We start from the raw sequence: 23,623 nt of genomic DNA, 5'->3' as shown, positions 1-23,623 counted from the left end.
CCACACTGCTGCCCTCTCTCTCTCCTCTCTCTCTCTCTCTCTCTCTCTCTCTCCTCTCTGCTCTCTCTGTCCCACTGCTCTCTCTGTTGCTCCCTCTCTCTCTCCCCACCGCCCTCTGGGGGCAGCCACTCTCTCTTTCAGATAATAAAGTCTCTTGCGTGGGCCTATGTCTCCTGAGTCATTCTGGGTAAGGAGGGTCGCGGCGAGATACCCATTCAACTTCTAGATAAATCATGCATCTTGAGTACCATTAAGAAATCCACCAATGACAACTCAGTTCTGCTTTCCATATGCCATCTATTCTCAAGTGGTCCACCCTTCAACAGAAGTTAGTTAGAAATGCCAATTCTCAGGCCCCACCCAAAATCTACAGAATCAGCTACTGTGGGGATTTGGGGGACCAGCAATCTGCATTTTAACTGTCCTGCCTGGTGACTTAAAACAACAATCACTGCAGGGAGACTAGGATCTGAGCAGACAGTGCTAATCAGAGATACAGGTAATTGAGGTGGGTATGGAGGTGGCCACTGGAGAAGAGGCTTGTCTGGTTTTGTTTTTAATCAGTTTTATTGAGGTACAATTTAAATATAATGAATGGCCTCTGAGCATTTGAGTCAAGCTTTTCAAATGCTAACTAACCACCCTTGTGGCGAATACTACTAATTTATACTCAAATTTAAAATCCACATTCCCCAGTTTTGGATTAAAATTCACCTGCACATCACTTTCTGTGCTCAAGTATTGTAAAGAAAGTCACAAGTATTACAAATGCAATGCTGGCAGCCATGAGGAGTTTGGCTAAAAGGATGTTCCACAGGGAAATCCAGGAGCTGGAGTGTTCCAGGACCTCATTAGGCAGCACCAGATGGCCCTGCAGAAACTACTAGAAGAAACAGCTCCCCTTGGTTCTAGGAGAGTTAACTGCACAATCAGGACAGTCCTGGTCTGGAAGGCTGGGCACCGTGGAAGAACAGCAGACAGACATCCATTCTCATCATCATGAACCATGCAACCAGGGTTAACGATCAGAACATGACTTGGGCCATGAAATGTCCAGTGATCATGTTAGGTAGCAAGACAGACATGAGCAGCTGGGGAGGAGAAGACAAGGTTTAAGGAAAAACTGCCCAAACTCTGTACAGGTATGGAATTCCATGTGATGACAACAAAGGTTTTACAGGGAAATAACTTCTTTGCCTGTCAGGACCAGACCAGACTGGACCCAACCTGATCGCAACGTGGGCACAATGGAACAAAACGCAGGACTGCCCAAAACATGCCTCATCACAGGAAAGGACATGCGCGCTGAGAGGGGTGGCTCTACAGGTGGACCCGTCAATCAAAGGACCACACCTTGTCAATCAAAGAGGAGCCTCCTAGCGAATGCAATATATAGGCCTCTCGCCTAACAGATGGAGGCTTTTGTCTACCTTGACTCTGGCCCCTTCTTCCCTTGGGGTGTATTCAAATAAAACTTACCCTCTGCTTCGCTATTGTGTCTCTGTTTTTCAATGCTTTGTTGGGTGGGGGTGGGGGCGGGGGCCGGTAACAAGGACCAAGGAGAACGCACTCAACCGTTACCGATCAGGCCTGAGCACCAGGGCCGGAGACCACACAGCGGCAGGAGTAACCAGAGGCTGAGTGCTGGGGTTCCTAACGCCTTGGTCCTCAAGGCGTTTGGTGTAGGTCTGCGGCAGAGCCTGGCTCAGGGGTTATAAATCCCAGGAGCAGAAGAGGGACAGCCGGTGATTTAGGCAGGACTGGAGAAAAAACATTAACATTTTACCCTTCAAGTGTGCTCATCTAGGATGCTAAACCCATTCTAAAATTAATCGAGCAGATCTAGTAATGTTTGTATATCACAGACCAACTTATAGATCCCGTCAAGAAGAAAAAGTAAAACAGTTTTTCTCCTTTGTGTCAACTGTTTTCTCTGGGATCTACTTAGAAGGAGAGAATTGTACCAAGTGTCAGTCTCACACGATATCCATGTCAGTGTTGGAAACTCTCTCAGGGACCGGGGGACAGAACACATCAGGCAAAGAAACCTGCGAGTCATTGTAACTGCCACAACCCAGAGCAAAGAGTGTGCGATAACAGGGAAGGTGAAGAATTTCGTGCATAATAAAGGAGCTGAGCTTGCAATCCTAGATACAATGCAGGTGACAAACCTAGAAGGAAATGCATAACAAATGAAGGAGCCTATAATGATGGCCATAAAGAGCAAACTGCTGAAACTGGTGCCTAAATAGCAATGGGGCTTTTGCAAAAAAGAGCAAAAAAAAGAGGAGAGCAAGTGCTCTAATCTCAAAAGCCCTTGGAAAGTCAGTAATAATTTTTCAAATCCATTTCAAATCCAACTGAAAGAAAAAAAAAGAGAACAAGTGGAATCTTTTTCACCTGACATAGTCTGTGTCTTCCAGCGAACAACTTATCTTTCACCTGCTGATTTCTGTCCACAGAGCTAATCTGATAAAGGTCAAAGGGGGAATGTATTAAGTGCCATGAGATTCTCAAGTCACCTTCAGAGCATGGCAAATGAGTATCTGGGTGGGAAATTAGCTACCATATAGGAGTATGTGTGGCTGTTTGGAAGACAGATTTGAATGGGCCTGGATAATATTTACACTTTCCTAGTCAAAATTAGTTTAGTCCCTCACACATAGTCAAAACAGTCTGTCAGCCTGGCCAGTTATCTTGACAACACTGGATAGTGAGGCCAAAAAGGACCTGTAAATAGTCATAAGGAAGGAGAGGACACGTGCTGTTCTTGGTCTTTACTCAGATGCCCATACCAAGGGGGTTTCTGTTGGTTACCATTTCCAAGAGACAAGTTTGCACTGCCTAAGCCTGATTCTATAGATAACTCTGTGACAATGTCCTGTTGAACCTGTAGCATCTTGCCCCAAATAACCACATCTAATTCCAGATACCTACTCCAATAAATATACTGTTGAAAGGAATCGAGATATGCCACATTGGCATAAAAATTATTTTGAGCTGAAGGCATCTGAATTCCTGAAATCTCTTATCTGCCTAAAAGCAGAAAATCTCCAAAATACTCAACTGTCATAAATCCCTATCCAGAAGCAATTCTAATCAGCTCTTCTGGAAAATGAAAAGTTGGCACCACATCCCAACAGAAATTGTCATAAAACTATTATCTCCTATCTAATCTCCTTAAGGGAAGGGGTCTTTGACTTTTCTAAAAAATCATCCTCTCTCCCATAACTAGCCTTTCACTGTCTCTCTCTTTTCCTTATTAAGAGATTGTATCAACTCTCAAGTCTCACTGCTCCTTTGGGAATCCACTTCTTTCTGTGATGCACCTGTGCATGTAAAATTAAAAAGTAATAAATTTATATGCCTTTTGTCCTGTTAATTTGCCTATTGTCAGTATATTTTGCAAACCTAGTCTAAGAACTAACAATCAGGAAGAAGAAAACACTTGTACATATACACATTCAGAATCCATTAATGCCTTCTGTTTACTCGTGCTTAGACTTTAGGCTGTGATGTTTTTTACTATCTCAAGTTTAACAGAACAGCTCCATTCCTACAAAACCCAGAAATCATTCAAAAAGAAAATGAGATATTTGGTTTATCTTATATAACATTTATTTGGTTTCTATTTGGAGAACTCTGAAACAAGTGAAGAATTTTAAGATTTTGAGAAACCAAGATCATCCCATGCCATTGAAGAGGTTCAGTACAAGCCTCCCCAAAATAGGCCACTTGGACATGGGATTACTTACAGCTGAAGTCAATCAAGGCCCAGAAGACTCAGGAAGAGCTTTTTACTTCCCCCTTGACCACTGGAGAAAGAATTTAAGAGCGAGGGTCTGGTGCAGGAAGAAAACTCTCACTAGAAATAATGACAAAGAATATGGGCTAGGTGTGGTAGGCTAGGAGGAAGCTTAGCAGGGCCCCAGAGATGAAATTCCTTGGTGTCCTATTGTCTCTGCAGGGTCTGACAATCATTTGCTTCCCAAACACTTACTCTTTCCATCTTCCTGTGAACTGTCTTCCTCCCCTTTGGAGTGTCAGGCCCCCACCCCCTCCCACTTAGCCTAGGAAGGCATGTAAACTTCAATTGCCTGACTGCCTGTGGGTGTCATATTTGTATGGGCCTCCCATACACATGTAACTAATTTTTTTTTCTCCTGTTTATCTGTCTTGTATCAATTTACCAGCCAAAGAACCTAGAAGGGTAGAGAAGAAACTTTTCCTCCCCCAGAAAACCAGTCAGAAACTACCAGTTTTGTCAGAGTGCATTTTTGGTCTCAACTGTCAAAATTTGCAGAATCCTGGTGGTAAGGGGTGAGTAAACAGCTGGTGAATTAAAAGGTGTTTATGGAGTTGTTTCTTTGGCTGATGCTGTTATGATCCCTGAGGTCCTGATATGTGCCAGCTGACAACGTTGGCAAAGTAAGCCATGACAAAATGAACAGTATCCCAACATGCAGACAAATGCCACCTGCTGAGGCTTTGTGCTGAATACCATCAATCAAAAGGTCTCTGGCTAACTTTTGCCCAGGCAGCACCAGCCTATTTAGCTCAGGCAAATCCAATCTGTAGGTAATCTTATAAACTAACTCAGAAGTACTCAGAAGAACCTAGATCAGTAGTTTTGACTTTCATTATCTAACTTCCTATTCTTTATGGCAAAGTCCCTCCACCCTCTCATGCCAAAAAAAAGGCGGGGGAAGGGGAGGGAGGGAAGAAATGTGGCAGCCAGAAAACAGAGAATAAAAAGAATATTTATGGTAAAGATAAATAAATGAATGTCTAGATAACATTGTTTTGATATTCCTGGAAAAATATTGGGCTGAATAATGCATCTATGACATTGTTAACTTTTTCCTGTAAAACTAGTTCCAAAAGATTTTAATTTGTGCCCCATCAAGAGGCAAAACTAAGTAAAATGTTTGGGAAGTAGCTGAATATCCCCCCTCCTAGCTGAGAGTCATATGAGAATAATAAGCCCTTTGGGAGTGCTATGGTAAAGAAGCCTATCCAAAAGGCCTTTTCAGCCTTATTTGACCAGGGAACCTCCTTCATATGTGGACTTTCTTGAGGAATCCATGTTGCAGACAACTAGTTGGGAAGTGGTGCTATGTTACTACATCTCCCACAGACAACTCTAAACACTTACCTACAGCAAAACCATCCACTGTAACATGTGGAAGTGGTTGCTTCTCAAGTTGTGAGCTGCACAAAGGGGTGGTGATAGAACACAGGATCTGGAGTGGATCTAATGCCTGGGCTCAAGACGCCTGCTCAGCCACTTACTGGCTGGGTGGCCTTGGGCAAGTTACTCGACTTCTCTGGTCTTAATGTTACCTTTGTAAAATGAGGATAATAATCATACCCATCCCAGAAGACTGTTGTGAGAATTAAATAATACATGTCAAGCACTTTGAACATTCTCTGATACTCAATGCAAATTAAAAAATTTCACTGCTTCTGTTCTTATTTTAACATAGCACACTTTTTCTGTAAAGAGCCAGCTAATAAATAGCTTAGGCTTTGGGAGCCATATATGGTTCTCTGTTGTATGGACTTTATGTGTGTTTTTTTTTTTAGTAGTCCTTTAAAAATGTAAAAGCTGTTATTGGCTCATTGGCTGCACAAAAATTGGGCTGAGGGCTAGGTTTGGCCCATAGTCTACACTCTACCAGCCCCTGATTATGATCTTAAATTATTTGCTCCGGGTCATACTGCTCCGAGGCAACAGAGTCTCATCGTGGGCGAAGTGTCCTACCCACTTCCTCATTCATACCATTTTTTAAAGATTAGAAAACATACAAACACACATAGGCCCATTTTGCACACACGTTATGTACACAGTGGCAGTCTTTGCTAGCAGAAAAAACTGGTGCTATGTGGTAAATGGTGAAGCAATTTAAAGCTAGCATTTTTCTCTCCCAGGGGCCAAAAGGTGAAATCCAAGTTTCATATTCTATTTCTGGTGCAAGTAGTAGAGTAATTCCCCTTTGCATTTCCTTGGTGGATTCACTTGGTAACGCTTGCCATTAGGGCAAAACGAGCTGCTCTAGGCTGGGCCTGGGAGACAGAGTTTCTTCTTAGGAAACCTGCTAGGTTTATGAAACACAGGGTAAGAGGACCCAGCAATGAGAACAGGTCCCCTGCTAAGACCGCAGCATTCTGAACAGAAGTGCCCAGGAGGCTGGAAGTTTTCTAAAGAAGCAAGAGTGGGTAAGACCAAAAAGTCCACCTGAAGGAACATGAGGATTTACAATTACATTCAAGTCTAAGAAAAAATGAATTGTTCACTTAAAAATGGTTAATTTTGTTATGCTAATTTAACTTCAATTAAAAAAAGAAAAGACACAGTAGAAAGGGGAATGCATTCTAGGGGAGTTTCTTCTTCTTACTCTTCTATATTATCTACTAGAGTGCAAGACCAAGAAAAGGCACATGATAAATATTTTAAGTGATAAAATACAGTGTATTAAACTCTATAAACAGCATGAGCCCAACTGCGTGTATAAGAAAGAAAGTTGTGTGTATGTTAAAAAGACACGTTAGGGTGGTTGGGAATTTGCAGACAGGAGGAAAGGAGAGCAACTATTAAGTAGGCGTGGGGTTTTCTTTGAAAGGATAAGTGTTCTAGAACTCGGCAGTGGTGACGACCACAGAACTCTTGTGATCTTCTAAATGATGCTGAATTGTTATTGTTAAAATGATCAATTTTATGTTATGTGAATTTCTTTTCAATTAAAAAAACAGAAGAATTTTCTTTTTATTCTTCTGTAATTTCTACTACAGTGCAGTGGAAGCACATATTCTACTATGAATAATATGCCTCTGCATTCAGGAAATACTAGTAAATAGCATAAAAAATGCATAGCCCATGCAAATGTTTAAAATGATAACCAGTAAGCTGTGTTGTTGCAGACCAGGGCTCTGGGCTACAGCCCAAAGCTTCTTGCTTCTCTCCTCCCATTACTCCAAGGAAACCTCACAGATGAAGATGACAAAACTCCCGGAAAACAACAGCAAAACCTCCTCTAGCTCCTATGTTCAGGATCTTGAACATGCATGTGCACAAGGAGCTTTATTTTTAAGCAAACCCAGTGCTAAGACAACTAGCAATGAAAATCCACATTTGACTACTGAAGAAAGCAGAGGGTTTCCAAAACAAACGAACATAGCTGTTTTCAGAATGTCAAGGGGTGAGAGATGCAGAACACAGGGACGTCAAGGTGATGTAGAGCAAGGAAACGGAACAAGGGTCATGCCATTGTAAAGTCCTAGTCTTCGGAAAAGGCCCAGCTTATTCTTTAACTTAATCTATGTACTGTTCTTCCTCTTCTTCCAGCCCCTTAATCAATTAAATAACTTTGTAACCAGGCTAAGAGACAGACCTCTGGAGCATATATGAACCCACATGGCTAAAGAATGTGGAGAACTGGATAACACAGTCATCTAAATAAGCCTCATCTTAAGACAAAACTTCAAAGGAATTATGAATCACCTATATACAGCTTATGCCTTATGCCCCCTACCCAAAAGGCCCTATAAAACTCCAAATCCTAAGCCCTTAAGTGCATCTCCTCTCTGAGGTTGCCTGCACTCCTATCTGAGTGTGTACTATCTTTTCAAATACCTTTTTTATGGTGCATAAGCTTATTGCACTTCATCTCCAAATTCTTTTCCATGGCAAAGACAGGAATTCGCCGACCTCCACCTCTGGTGGTAAATGTCTTTGTCACTTTGCTCTCTAGTCTTAACACAATCCTTTTCTCTCTACTTGTTTTATTTCAGACCAGTAGGGAAATGGAAGCTCTCAGAACATAAACTCACTCCATCTGGTGTTCTGCAGCTCCCCCAAATCCTGGGGTGGTAGGGGCTTAGTTTCCACACTGTGCAGATCAAACAGATGCTGGATATAAGGTGACCCTGGCTTAAGGAGTTGGCAAGAGATTTGCTCTATGCAAACTTCAATGAAGCAGGAGTTCAATGAACGTCCCCTTTTCTCCCTAAGCTCTTCCTTGTTCTCTACTGCCTGCACGGCTGCTGCCATTCATGTCTACACTGGCTTTAATGAATTCCTTTCTTGCTGGCACTTGTTCAGCCTGATGGAGAATTCTTTCTGGATCAGAGTAAAGAGTCCTCCTGGGTTGAGGTTTGCCTAGTTCGCAGGGAAAGACCTCTCCAGATGCAGCTGCCTGGCAACAAAAGTCAAGGCTGGCACTGCAGACAAGCCCCTGATGGCCTCTGAGCAGTGTATGATCTCCTTGGCAGTGTCCGACCCAAAGCAGGGCCCCTGATGTACACATTCCTCAGAGAACATGTTTTAAACAAATTCTCTTCCTTTTCCAACTCTGCCCAAATAAGCCAGGCCTTCGGTTTCTGTTATGTGTTGGAATCATACTTCCAGTTAGGCAGTCATACAAGCTGGTCTACCTTGGCTTCTCTCACCTCACCCAGGAACAAGCCTTCTTTATTCCACATTCAAACATTTCACAGGTCTTTCTCCTTGGGTAATTGGTTGAAGCCAAGAACAACTGATTTTCTTGTATTTTAACCTCAGTACTTCCCAAACTAATGCACAAAGAAGTGCCTAGGGATCTTATTCAAATACAGATTCTGATTTAGCAGGTCTGGGATGGGCCTGAGATCCTGCATTTCTGACATGTTTCCAGATGATAATGATGCTACTGGTTCAGACCAAACTTTGGAATTAGTGTCCTCAGCCACATTATTGTCACATTTTGACATTCTTTAAAGGTAAAGTTCATGCTGCATCCCTCCTACAATGTGAGTCATAACCTTTCATTAACTCCATAGAATCTTCAGGATAGATTCCACAAGCATCTCAGCTTGGCACTCAAAGCAGGCTACAGTCTCAGCCTAACTTTCCAATTTCTCAATAAAAAGTGCTTACTCCAGTCTTCTCACTAGACCCACCACTGTGGGCCCAACAGTCCTCTGCTTCTAAATGTCTGCTCACATCCTCACTCCCATCTGCTCAGCCTTTTCTCTTCTGGTGGCCTGTGCACCATGGACATCATGACGTGACCAGAAAGCCCTCCCTCTTCTGGGTACTGTGCCCTTCTTCTTTTATGGAAATACTTGTCTCTCCTCACCTGTCCAACCACAGAGCCCCTTTCCTGGCAGTTTGATGACTGGCCTCAGGGATGGTGATGTGACCTGCATCAGGCTAATCTAGGGACTTCCATGTGTATACAAGTGTCCTCTTAGAAGAAGTAATCTGTACCTCTTTGGCATCTAGCGCAATTTTGTTGCAAGAGATTTCTTAAGTTTTACAGGAAAAATAACTTCTAGGATCACTGGGTCCAATTCCCTTCTTTTACAAATGAGGATAAAACCCATGTGATGGAAATGATTTGTCCATGTTTTCAACACATCAAAAAATACTTTGTGGATGAATAGCTGAATGAAGGAAGAAAAAAAGGGGAAATAAAGGGCATCTTCATTTAAAATGTCAATGAGATGAACCTCTTAAGTAAATATTTGCCCTCACCTTAGGGCAGGTACATTCATGCTGCACTCTGGCTGAAGCCTAGAGCTAAGGTTCTAACGATCTACAGATATATTTGTCACTTGGCACACATTGTGTTTAAAAAAATGAATATATTTACCAACATTTAACATCAGGAGACATCATGTAAAAAATCCAGTATCTCATGGAAAAAAACAGCACCACTGCCAATAACCTTACAACCTCAGACCCATGCTCTGATAGGTGGAGAATTGGCTGGAAGTAGGTGGAGGCTGCCTACTCAGATGGCATGAGTACACTCCAATTCGCTCAAGTCTACGCCAGCCTCTATTTGCCTTCACCTGGCATTTCATTAGTCATACCATCTCCGGGGCTTCTGTTGGCACCTGAGTTTGCAACTTCTGGTCTAAAGGAACTGTAGCTTTTGGTGTCACAGAGATAAAGACCTCATTTCAGAGTTCTGAGAGTTCCTCCAAAAATGAGACCCTGAAGTAGTAGATTCTGGGACAAATGGTCTTGCAAGAGCAGATGAGACCCCAGGGAGCAAGAGAGAAAAAAGGCAATCGTGGGAGGCCCACAGAGACAAGTTTCACCCACTCCATAGATTAACTGATGAATGCAGCTCTCCTAAGGGAAGAAGGTTTGATGGTTCCTAAATTCCACCCCGCAATAAAACAAAGGAACTCCATTATCTTTATTTGGCAAGAAGAAAACACCTAGGTGGGATGGGGCATTTGCAGCTTTTAAAGACGCACCCACTCATTTGCTCTGATTCACTACATGGGCTTTAAGGAAGCTTTTTACTGCCCCTCACTGATTTGTTCAAAATGAATTCAGAATGGTTTAAGGAAATAACAAAAGAAAACAAGATCATGCCAACATTAACTCTTGGAAACCCGAAATAACACAAATACACACACCATATCCCAGACTTAAGCCTCAAACAACTGAGCAAATGTGTTGAAGGATTTTAATCAATTAGTATATTGGGGCTTGGATGATAGAAAATTCAGATTTACCATTTATCTATGTTAGCATTCTGCAGGCATCAGCTGAGGTGAGCCTGGGCAGAAGACCAGGGAGGTAATGTAAGTTCTGCAAGGCTTCTGCAACAGAAGTGGGATATAAATGCTCATTATTGAGCTTTTCCACAGCACAGTGGTTCTCAAACTTGAGAATGCATCAGAATTGTCTGGAAGGCTAGTTAAAGCATGGGGTTACTGATTCACTAGGGCTGGGGCAGGGCCTTAAAGCCAGCATCACTAATTAAGTTCCCTGTGCTGGAGCTGCTAATCTAGGACCACACTTTAAGAATCACTGGCATGTATACAATTAAAACTGCATTTCAAGAAATTGCATTTTAATAGGGGACACTTAAAAACAAACCTGTTTGTAGGTTCATAGAAACGAATTCATTTAATTATATTGTGTGTGTATTCTTAGTGAATTCTAATCAGAGGCTAAGCTGGTGGAACAAATAGGACTACAGATTCACTTGTAAACTATAGTCAATCAATTTGAAAAAAACTTGTTTGGGTTCAAAATTGTTGTGATTTTTGGATTTAGTCTATTTGTATGCTAACCCAACAGGGCTCAACGTTCACCAACATCACCTGGGAGTCTAGTTAAATAATATGAGGATCCACCTCCAAAATCAGATTCCCTAGGCTTGGGTGGGGCCCAAGAATTTGCCATTTTTAAGAAGCTCCCCAGTGAGGCCTTGGTCTGATCCCTTTGAGTGGCTTAACCTTGGGTAGAGGAACTGGTTGAGGGGACTGAGATTCTGTAGGCTGTTAGCAAAGGAACTGACTGGCTATATACAGTGAACTTTGAACAAAATGAAGAATAAATCCCATCTCCAAAACCCTCTGCAGTAAGCCTTCCACTGAACATAAGTCAAATTTAGCAAAGCACTTTTGACATTCAACCCAATTTACTAGTTTTTATTGCCTGTAACAAACTACCTTTCTCTCTTTTGGCATAAAAAAAGAACACATCATATTTTCATAATTTAATTTCTATAGTACTTATTTACACAGTTATTTGAGGACTTGGTTAGAAAGCATTATTTATAGAGTTTCACCAAATATTTACGACCTGTGTGAAGTAGAATGAGCAGTCTGGAAACTGTTTAAACTCAATCCAACTCTTTGCATTTTGAATCTCATAATAACAGCTTAGCTGTGTAATCAAAGGAAAATGTGGTATGTGGTATAAAAGAACAGATATATTTGTGGAGACTTTAAGGGTTGCATTTCAATCTTACATACAGGGACGCTGTGATTTCAGTTTGCTGTGCGGTACCAGTTGTAACTTAATGAAAAGATGTGAACTCCATTCAACTTGCCACAGACAAAATCCTTCTAGGCTAATTGCATTCTAAAAGAAAAAAAAAACATGCACGAGAGAAAAGGAGTTGCTTTTCTAACTCAAGAAAGTTATTATGTTTGGTATTATTTGTGTAGTTTATAGTTAAACAGTGGGCAAAGAGATGAGGATGATTCAGGAAAAATAAAGCTTTATTACAGTTCATAAAAAAAAGGGGAAATACCTTCTTAATGTGGCTGCTTTTATTCATATGTGTTGTAAGCTGCATGACATATCAGACCACCTGTTACCCAAAGGCACACCGCATTTGAAGAAGTTCCAGCAGTTTGTGAGCAATCCCTTTTAACAGAGGGCTTTTAAGGAGAGGAAATGAAAACTACATTTTCTGACCTAAACAGCAGGAAGAAATTAGGCAAGCCACAAATAATGATCTCAACTGGAAAGCGACAGGACACCAGGTTAAAACCTCCAGTTTTATCATAGCTTCTTAGTAACCGTCCTCTTACATGCTGAAAAGTGACTCTAAAAGTAACACCATGGAATCCCAGACCTTATGAGAATCAATGAATCACATTTTCTTAGTCTTTTTGTCTAAAGACATTTTCCTAGCCTTCCTTAGAACTGTAAAGCACTTGAGGTGTACAGCATTAAGGGTTGTACATACTTATCATCTGGGTTAGAATTTATTGATTCAGTCAACATAAGGACCTCAATAAAACAGGTATTTATTGAGCACTTGCCATATGTTGGGTTTGTCCAGTACAGAGTTATTTTATAGTTCTTACACATTTGGCTGGCTAACTTTTAACTGTGGAAATGGTGGAAATGCTACTAGGAAAAAAACAACAAATCTTACCTTTACATAGACATCCTCTGCCTTAAACATACACATATATACCACCTACTCATAAGGATAGGTTTCAAAACACGGTTCTTAAACAAAATGGACTTAGAATGATAGCTATCAAACTATGGAAAGAAAAAATGTTATGGGATTTATTGGTTTGAGCCATCTTTCCAGCCTTGTACTTGCTCAGGGCATGAGGTGGGGTGGCTGGTACTACATGGCAGAGCAGGCCTGGGTTTTAGGCCAGACTCTGGCCTAGCCTGCCATGTGCTTGAGTCCTTGGCTTTATTCTCCTCGTTTAAAAAGTAATGGTTAGAAACCATTCCTAAATTCCATTTCCAGCTCTAAAATCCTGTGACCCTGGGATCATAATAGCTAACACACATTGAGGGCTTTTGATGAACAAGTACACTAAGTACTTTCCATGTAATAACCCATGTGATTCCCATGACAATCTTAAGGGCAGATAGTTTGCTATTTTTCCCAGTTTATGGATGAAGAAAATGAGGCACAGAGAGAAAATTTGTGTATCTAAGTCACACAGCTGATAAGTGCGAGAGCAAGGATATGAGTCCAGGCCATCTGGTCCCAAAGCCCGAGAACATGCTGAATCATACTGTTTCTTATAAAATCATGACTTGACAGAAGCCAGGAAATACAGATCTACAGAACTGTGTTTTGCAAAACTTCAGGTAGGTAGCTAAGTATCTGTATCTGAATAGCGAGTCTTTTCCTGGGTAGTCAACATGGACTTCTAGGGTTGAATATTGCTATGGTCAACAGCAACTAAAAAGACTTCTATAACAAATAAGCAGGCATGAACTACAAATAGGCACAATGTTTGTTTAGATTAGTATGATTCAAACTGGATGTTAATCTGAGCAAAATATTAGAAGAACCTGAAGGCACTGTAATATCTTTTCTTGCAAAATATTAGACGAGCTGGAACAATAGCACAAAAACGCCAGAAGGACAGAAACGCTCCCAAGTAGCATGGAGCAACCAACCATTTTCTCCCAACACGCACAACTGGGAGCTTCTCAAATTTCAGTGCACATGAGTTACCTACCAGGTGTTGTTGCAGCTGGGATATGAACCCCTATGTGGCTGGGATATGAACCACACTTCGTGGGTGAGGGGACAGGGCCTTTACGGCCTGGGAGTCTGCAGATCTCAATTCTGCCATCAGGTAGCTCTAAATCCAAGGGTAAATCTTTCTAATCTCAGTTTTATCGAATGATCTTACCTGTATATTCCCTTCTAAAATTCATGATTTCTCAAGATTCTCATTCAACCCTACCCTGAGTTTCTACTTGTAGGATTAAATGGTAAAATGGAATGTCTCCCCATCCCTCAAACCCAGGTTTCTGCAGTGGGAGAGTAAAGGCGCAGGCCTCTTTGCACATCCTATAGAAAGAAAATAGAAACACTGTTCAGAGATAAAACCACCCTGAAGACTAATGACTTACAGAGAAGTGATTTATATTTGAGGCTTTCTACTTTAGCCAAAATCTCTGAGACTTGCGCTTACTAGGGAAATGGTATGCTGGGCATGGTTATTCAAAGATGGGCCATAACCCGCTACTTTAATAACTTAGTGGGGCAGGAGGAGCTTGGATATCTTTACCACTGAAACCTGTGCTGTCCAGTATGGTAGCCATTGGCCATAGGTAGCTATTGAGTGCTTGAAATGTAGCACTCTGAATTGAAAACACACCAGATTTTGAAGACTTAGCATGAACAGAAGAATGTAAAATATGTCACTAATAAATTTTATACCAATTCTTGTTCAAATAAGAATAGTTTAACTATACAGGGTTAAAAAACTATTTTAGTAATTAATTTCATCTGCTCCTTCTTCTTTTTTAAATGTGGCTCCTAGAAAAGCTGAAATTATATCTGAGGCTTCTTGCATTACATTTCTGTGGGGGGTGTGCTGATCTAGCCTCTGGCCACTCCAGATGGGGTTCTTAGACCAGCAGCATCTGCATCAACCGGGAGCTTGCTAGAAAGGGAGAGTTTTGCCCTCATCTCAGACCTACTGAATCAGAATATGCATGTTCACAAAATCCCAGGTTGATTCCTGTGCACATTTAAGTGTGAGAAGTGCTGGACTTGTTTTTCCTAGAATGTATCACAGAAGGCTATCTAGGTTGTAGGTGTACATGAGTGCTATGTTAAAGGGTATTGTGCTTGCCATATTTTCTATACCAACATTCCAGCAAGGCACTGGAAATATTTTAATTTAAATTATTATACAATTTAAAAATATATATCAAAGTTATACATAAAAATTATGCAAACCACATATATGCAGATAGAGGGGGAAGGAGGGAGGTTTTATCATTGAGGCTACCTTAGTCACTTCTGGATTTTCCGCCACCATGTATGTGAAACTGATGTTCACCAGATCTGTACCACTGCAGACACAAAGTATCCGCCCTTCCAGATCATTTTCTGATTTTCCAACAGTTTCAAGAGCGGCCAGGATTTTGGGATCCTGTGCAGATATACAAATAGGAAAAAAAGATGTTCGATCACAGAGCATGGAGAAAACATGTTCATTTAATGTAAAAATACACATAAGGGCAAATGTTTTTTATTTAAAATGAATAGGTATTGTTCTAAAACTTGTAGAGGTAAAACCTGTAATACCACACATTACTTGCCCTCATTCGGGAAGAAAGGTATCATTGATTTAGAAAACTAAAATGTGAGGGTCTTTTTTTAGATTTTTTGACTGTAGTGACTGGAGAACCTAGAATAGCAGCAATGGGATGGAAAGGCTCTGACCTGGGCCTGCCTGTGGCCACAAAGACCAAAGGGGTCGCCAAGCAGGCAGTCACTGAGGGACACAAATAAGTATGATATTGCCACAACCAGTAACCACATGACATTCAAGAATGAGATCACATAGCCTGCACACAGAGTATGTTCACCTCTAGAAGCCATGGCATCCTCATTTGAAATGAAGACTGTGTAAGTTTACCCCAATTAGCAAATAAAATAGTGTCCTTTTCTCCAAAATAACTCAGGGAAAATGCCAACATGGTTACACAGAAATTTTAACTAACAAAAAAGAGAATCGCTTAAAAAAAAAAAACAACCAAGTGAGGAACATTAATTTTGTTTTAAACACCTAAAATCCCGCTATTACAGAAAAGGGAATAAATACTGTGCTAGAATATTCTAGAACAAATCCTGATTTAAAATTTCTAGCACCACTATGCAAACTTAGTCAAACAATCAATCACTGTGAAAAAGACTTCTTTTACACTGTTACTTTTTTCTATCAGAGGCAAACTGAGCCTCCAAGGCGAGCCAATGTCTGCATGCATAGGTGCACAGATATGGAACTACTCGAGCCATTTAAATTTCCACATCAACCACAGAGCAGAAGTGACTCACTGCTAAAGTGAAAAAGGCGGGATATGGGAGTAGGGGGTTTTTCAGATTAATTTCTGAGTTAGGGGAACTGGGTTTTTTTTTTTTGATGCTGTTATCATACCAAAGTCTTCCTCTCAAAGCTAATAAACATTCCCGATATAACTAAACATGGTATAATCAAAATCACCCAACAATTACAGATGAGAGGATTTCTACACTGTGTCTGTTCTTAATTCCCAGCTGATGATTTGGGGACACTAATAGGTTAAACAGAATTCTGGAGACCATTTCCAACCTAAGTAAGTCTGTGTTTGGAAGAACAGCAAACACCAATCCCATGTACCTTTGGTATGGCTCCCAACCGAACGCTGTTGATGAGGGAGCATTCTAGCACTTGTCCTTCCTGAAAAGAGACAACATAATCCAGCAGTGAGCCTAAATTCTGCCAGACCTAAGGAACAGACAAGGTACTTAGCAAATGTTTGTGATGTTGGAGACTGTGCTGATTAGTATAAGGTAGAGAGGGAGTGAGAAACAAGTAACAATAATAATAATTTCCAATAATCGGGAATAGTCAAGAGTCCAGACACCCCATTCCAAATGTACATATATATATATATATATATATATATATATATATATATATATATATATATATATGAATGCAATACTGAATGATTATTTATAAAATGTTTATAAAGTACTATTACTTTTATACATACAATACTGTTAATAATGTCTATCATTCAATATGTTTCTGTACATGAAATACTAAGTGGAAATAATGTGTTTATATAACTCCAGTTCTACTTTTCTTAAATTCAGCTCAAAGGCTCATTAAAGGTGTACATTGTGCTTAAATCCTGTGGTATATGGAGTATATAATAAGATGAACATGCTTTTAATGCACCTTTGGGATTTCAGTTTGAATGTCTTCTTTTAGGAAACCTTCCTAATTCCCAAGATTAAATCGAACCTGCCTGTTTTAATCTCTTGTAACAATCTGACCTTCTCTTTCAGAACATTCCATGATTTGAACCTGTTTGGGGTTTTTTTTTTTTTGGGTGGGGGAATGCCTGGCTTTTCTCCTAGATTGGACTCAATATGGGCCAGGAGAATGCCCTTAATTACCATTGTATCCCCAATGAACATAGAAGTATGTTTTAAAAATCTTGAGTGAATGGGTCCATTCCCTCAGGAAGCACTTTGCTTACTTCTTCAGAAATAAAATGGTTTAAGCCAGACGGCAGGAAAGAGCAACTTGCTGTTCCTTTTCCATACCTTGCCTTCACTTCTCCAGGTGAGGAAGAAGCCAAATTCATCCACTTTGAAGAGGCAATTGGGCTCAAACACAAAGGATTCCTGTTAAGAAGAGATGTGTTGATCTGTATTTTGAATCTAATAAAAATGCAAATATTTAGCCTCTAAACATGGGAAAATGAGAAATCACTCTTTTGCATCCTGAATCTTATAACCACATTCCTTATTATACTCATTTTGAAAACTCTGTGTTCAATTTTAAATTGAAAAACTGATCAACTTTATGCAGCATATTCCTCTAGAGTAGCTTTATGAACAAAGTGCACTGATGTCTTGAAGGTCATGGAGAAGAAAGTTTCTAAGACCCTGGATGAAGAGCTCTTGGAAGGAAGAAGGACTCACAGGTTGCAGCCAACTGGTCTCCTTCCACACATGACAGATCATTGCCTATATCTGACATAATGTCAAAAATCAGGACTTTTTTCAAATTACTCATATTATTGTTGTTACTTACACAATTCAGAACTCAGGTGTTTACTCAGAACATAGCTGAGATCTTTGCTTTTACATCCAGCCTCATTGGGTGTCCTGTAAACCAGGACTTGATTCAGATTTTGAGCTACCCAAAATCTAGTCCTCGAACCAGTACCATGAGCGTTACCTGGGAGCTTGATCGAATTGCAGACTCTCGGGCTCCAGCCTGGAAAGACTGAACCAGTGTTTCTGGAGAACACAGAAATCTGTGTTCCAGCAAGCCCTTCAGATGATTCTGATGCCCAGTAATGTTTGAGACCCACTGCTGTGAACTTTGATCCCAGAAACTCTCCTGAAATCTACAGAATTAGGATTTGAACCAAGAAGGAATGTTAGCCAAACGCAGAGGTCCTAGAGTAGCTATGTTGTGCTTGCCAAAGGATGCCTAGTCTTCAGCAAGAAAGTACCATTGCATTTAAGAACACCAGGAATTGGAAGAAGGGTTTTCAGAAAATGAACACACATGCCCTCTGCCCTCTGACTGCATTACACCAAGACGTGGCATCGTGTCAACAAATCCACATGTTTGCATGATCTGAAGAACTTGTCCTCCTAAATAATTACAATTACAATACCAGCAATCGGGAACCTGTCTGGCAAACATGGATCAGGGAAAAGACTTAAAACAAATAGAGAGTAATTATAGGATTAAGATTTTAGCGGTAGTTCGGATCTCAGGTTCACCTATCAAAACATAATCTTTCTAATAAGCAGAGACATTTCCCAAGGTTAATCCAATGTCAAGCTACTGGGTCTACAACACAGTGTTGGAATTCAGAGTCCTAGGAGCCCTGAACAAAGCCAGCCTTCAGATTTATTTGTAGTTTTTCTGACAGATAAAGAGTTATTGCACATATTTCAACTCCATACCAGGCATGTGTAGGCACTGCACACATAGCAATGAATAAGACAAAGGAAGGGGCATGGTGTGACCTTTGTATTTGGAATCAAAGCCCTGTTCTGCCATTTATTTATACCTTTCCCTAGAAAGACCCTTTCTGAGTCTCAGAATCCTTACCTAACAAGTGGAAGTATTTACACCTAGCTTTAAGGCTTACTGTGGGAATTAAATGAGATGGTACAAGTACTCAGCACATAGTTACAATTTAGCAAGTGGTCACTACTAACAATCATGAATGGTTTGAAGATGTATTTGTGGCAGCAAATTACTAACAACATGACACTGCCAATATGTGATGTTTTGGGGACTCACAAAAATGGCACATTCACATGGTTCACGGTTCATCTCTCTAGAAAAGGCTCAACCCAGAAGTTGACACTTTAGATGGGTCTTAGAGAACAAGCAGAAGTTACCCAGGTGAAGCAGCATGAGGGGCAGAGGGAGTAGCATTTGTAAAGATAACACAGACTTAACCTGGCACCAGGGACTTCCGAGGAGATGGTGTGGTTACAGCATCTCAAAGGAGAGGCAGGGGATAAGAATGCACACATAAATAAGGCTAGATCAGAAGGGTGTCGTATGGCATGCAAAAAGGTATTAAACTTGACCCAAAGGCCGGAAGGAGATTTATATCATTACTGACTGAGAAATGAGAATTATCAACTAATTATGAGAATTAACACATTTCAGAATACTGTTTAAAAAATATCCTAATGGTAATGTATTCTGGGGCACCATGTTCCAAAGTGGTATTTAAAGAGCAGTATTTAAACGCCATTATAAAATGGTATTTACAGAGCAGACCCACGATGAATAAACTACCACGTTTATTATTTATTTATGTGCACCCTTCCCAGTTCCAAATAAAGATTTGAGATGACCCAAAAAATATACATGACAAATAAGAATGGTTCCCTGACTTATTTTGGGGTGGAACTTTCAGTTTCTTGACCTCCTTAACTGCAATTTTTTTCTTTCTTCCTTCTCAGTCACTATGCACCCCTAGAGCTTATCATCCGCACCTTGTATTCTGGCTCTTAACGTCCCACTCTTGGGCCATTTCATCTGACCCTTTTAGCCTGTTGTTCTACAGTCCTCATTCTTCTATATTAATTTGACTTCTTTGCAACTTCTTATTCATTAACCTTGCCAATCTCTATCCATCAAATGTCTCCCACTTGATTTTCATCCTTGTCTAGTTATTTCCATGGTCCAATACTATAATCACTCCCTCACAGAGACCCTCGATTCCCATGCCTCACTTTCTGTTTTCTAGGCCAAAACACTTAAGTCCATCCTATCCATATTAACAAGTCTGTTTCCATAGCATATTTCAGATATATTCATTTTACTCCATCACCACCACTATCACTACCACTGGTGGATCCCATGGATTTATCTTCTACCTTCTATCACTTCTTCCCACAGAAGCCAAATTGACTCTTTAAACTTTTAATCAGTTCATTAAAACCATTCAAAGGATTCTTATTAAATTTGGGATAAAATGCCAGCTCCTTACTATGGCTTAAAAGATCCTTTAGAACTTACCTCATGCCACTGTCTGTTCCTTGTTTTCCTTTTTATTCACTACAACCTTCAAAGGTCTTTTCCTTGAACTTCTCAAACTCTCTGTAGCCTCAGGGCCTTTGCACATGCAGTTCCTGCTGCCAGAAGTGTCTTCTACTGCACTTAGCATTGCTAGCTCCTCTTCATTCTACTCACCTTGACTTCTTTATCCCCTCTTTAGAGGAGCTTTCCCTGACATGCTCAATAGGTTTCTCATTTTATTCTCTATTACAGTATTCAATCATAGTCTGCAATTATTTTTCTTTGTTTACTGATCTACTGACTGGCTCCCGCACCACAGTATAACCTCCATAAGGGCAGAGTCCTTGAAACATTCTTGTTCACATTTGTGTTCCAAGTACCTAGCATATCAAAAGCACCCTGAAACTAAATTCATGCACCAAAAAAAAAAAAGAAAGAAAAAAATGATATATTTTTTCAAATGAAATATTTCTCTCTAGGCCAATATATAAAACAGATAAATAGGAAGTTACTCAAATTGAGGGGATTGCACCAGGCCCAGAACTCATTAGGGTTAGGCCTTGGAGGGCTACCATGGACAGACATACAAATACAAAGGCACCACTTCGAGGCTGTCTGCTTGGAGGAAGGGGCACCCTTCTCTAATTCATACCAGCTCATCTTAGAGGTTGGGTGTGGCTGTGAGGCACCGTCTAAGGATTCCTGTTGGACCAGGAGCACTGTTTGAATGCCACTACAAAGAAATCATTTTCAAAACAGGATAAGAAATCTGGGAAGGTAAGAAAAAGAAAAGGTCAGAGTATAAGATAGCTTTCAGAAGTGCTTGTCACAAGGTCTTACGCAGTTAGAATAGGATACCAATTTGGCTCTGGGCTTCCTAGCAACAAAAGCAAAAAGGAAACAAATATTATTTACCAGGTACCAATACAGTTCATAGATAAAAAAAAAGACCTATCAGTTGTTAGGAGAGGCAGTTGCCAGAATAGAAATTGTTCAGTGGGACCTTCAGGATGCCCTGACCAATGCTAAAGACAGGGTTGCCAACAAAACCCACAAAAACCTTGTCAACTGTGTTATTCTTGGATCAAATGTGTCAAACTACCCATGAAAATTAGATAAGAAATCTGAGGGGTATGTGGCAATCAGTTGAAAGGAACAGAAACACAAGCTATTTAGGTTTCTCTCCACCACCCACTGATAAACCTGGCCCCCTGGTGAGGAAAAGCAGCAGATCTCTATTCTTTTCTTTTTGCTAATAGCAGCTGTAAATTTCACAGGGATACCGACTGACCAAAACTTGGGCTGTGGCCCCATGACCAGACTGAGGCAATGACAACCTCAAGTCCCCGTGTCAGGAAAACTTGCCTCTAGGTTTGGGAATGGCTGGGGAGAGATGTCAGAGAATCTGGGCTCTTTCTCCTTTGCAAATCTGTTTGCTTTACAGTTCAGAAATGGTAATGGATCCTATGATAAGGGAATAAACCATAACGGAACTTCTTCCCAGGAGCTCAGAATTTCTATTCTCATACAACACAGTTAAAATTAATCATAGTCACACTTTAGAGCTCAAATCTAGTTTTTCTGATCCAGCCCAACCCAACCCAACTTTTTCTCAGGTCACTGGGAGAGATGGGACAGGAGCTCCTTTTGTGAAAGTATGGATGAGAAACTACGGGCTAGGGGCATTTTGCTTGAGAGAGGCAAGCAGTATCTCTTTTGCTGGAATCACTAGAGCTAGAAGCTATTTCTGCCTCAAGGACCCCTGCTCTGAGCGGCTTGTGCCACTATGGGCTTCCAGAAAGACATTCGTGCCATTTCATCAAGGATACAGTATAATTATAAAAGCTGTGTGTCTCAACACTATCTTTAGTGTATTTTTTCCCCAACACATGCTACTTCAACATTTTTCAATATCACACCCGTCTTCCGAAGATGCAAGTTAACATTCAAAATAACTCTGATTAAAAATATTTTTCCTTTATTTCAATTTTAAAAGTTATTCAGTTAAACAAAATGAAATCCCAGTTCTTCTTCTAAGGAATGGCAGACATCTCAGCAGGTCAAAGCACTGACTGAAGAGGAGGAAAGTATGTGGGTGGAACTTCTAGATAATGGGTAGCTGATTGTACTTTAATTGTGACTTGTGATTATTTCGTACCCTTTCTCTGCTGCCCACTCACCTACCCTCACTACCCGGGTGAACTGCAAATGGCTACAACTTTCTACTGTGGGGTCTGTGTCATCAAAAGGGAATATTCATATCTCACTGCCACCTGGGGATAGCGATTTTGGGCAAATTAATAAACATGTCAACTCCTTTTTATTTAAATGTTAGCTGTTCAGGGCTTTTTTGTGCTTGTGATTGGGTAAGTAGATGAAGAAATAGAGAGAAGTGCCGTGAGCGAGGGCATTCATATCCCACCACGAGTCTCCTGCTTTCTGAGAAAGACGACCCTCAAGGGAGATGGCACTGAGGGCCAGACCTCAGTGTGTACTTCCTGGGTTCCAATGCCAGCCTCCCCAGCAGGCATCTGTTGGAGAATCTCAGTGGTACTGCCTGACCTCGCCAAGCTTCACTCTTCCCAGCTGTAAACTGAGAAAGCTGGTACCAACCTCACAGGGTTCTCAAAACTAGAAAAGCTGAAGTACCCAGGGCAAGGTAAATGCTGAGTAAATGGTAGTGCTTATGGGCAAACAGGTACTGTTAAACTTAGGGCTATTATACAAGTTGTTTCACAAATACTGTCTCATTTAAATATCATGACAACTCTGCAAGGTTTTAAACTAGATCAATACTTGTCCAACAGATTTTTCCACAATGTTGGAAATGTGCCAGATGGACACAGCCCAACACAGTAGCCACAAGAGCCACATAAGGCTTATAAAGCACCTGAGATGGAGCTAGTGCAACAGAGGCACTAAATTTTTTATTTTAATTAATTTTCATTTTCTTTTAAAGGGCCCCATGGAGTTAGTGCTTGTCATATTGGATGGTGTACTTTTAGAGGGAAGGGAAAAAATGTTTGGAATAGGGTGAGTTCTTTAAAGCCACAGTTGATAAGTAACAGACCTGAGATTCAAACTAGTTTCTCTGATTACAAACTTTGACCAAGCCAAGTCCCCCCCACCTATGACCAACACATTTTGGACTGTCACTCAATGAACACTGTGTTGGCAGCTTCCACCTTTGGTTAAATATGGGGCTTAGCTTCCTTGTTTCCTGGTTTGGTAAAAACTGTGAGGAAGGGAAATGAACTTTGTTAGGGTTGGAGAGAGGCAAGTGAAGTCTGAGTCAGGGAAAGGCCATTAGGGGTCTTATCAAATC

General features: G+C 40.7%; 1 protein-coding gene across 14 annotated transcripts in view; it reads right to left on the bottom strand.

The window, feature by feature from the left end:
* Positions 1–23,623, bottom strand: part of PLCB4 (phospholipase C beta 4) — a 399,190-nt gene that overhangs the window by 117,132 nt on the left and 258,435 nt on the right. For all 14 annotated transcript variants that reach the window (XM_073236931.1, XM_037017489.2, XM_037017483.2 and 11 more), the window contains 3 exons: positions 17,337–17,417; positions 16,399–16,458; positions 15,025–15,168 (listed from right to left, as the gene is read on the bottom strand). In XM_073236931.1, the coding sequence (XP_073093032.1) occupies positions 15,025–15,168; positions 16,399–16,458; positions 17,337–17,417 (285 nt within the window). The remainder of the gene's footprint in view (positions 1–15,024; positions 15,169–16,398; positions 16,459–17,336; positions 17,418–23,623) is intronic.

Source organism: Manis javanica, chromosome 5, assembly GCF_040802235.1.
Source record: "Manis javanica isolate MJ-LG chromosome 5, MJ_LKY, whole genome shotgun sequence".
Taxonomy (NCBI): Eukaryota; Metazoa; Chordata; class Mammalia; order Pholidota; family Manidae; genus Manis; species Manis javanica.
Note: the sequence above shows the minus strand (reverse complement) of the source record. Positions and strands in the feature narration are given on the sequence as shown.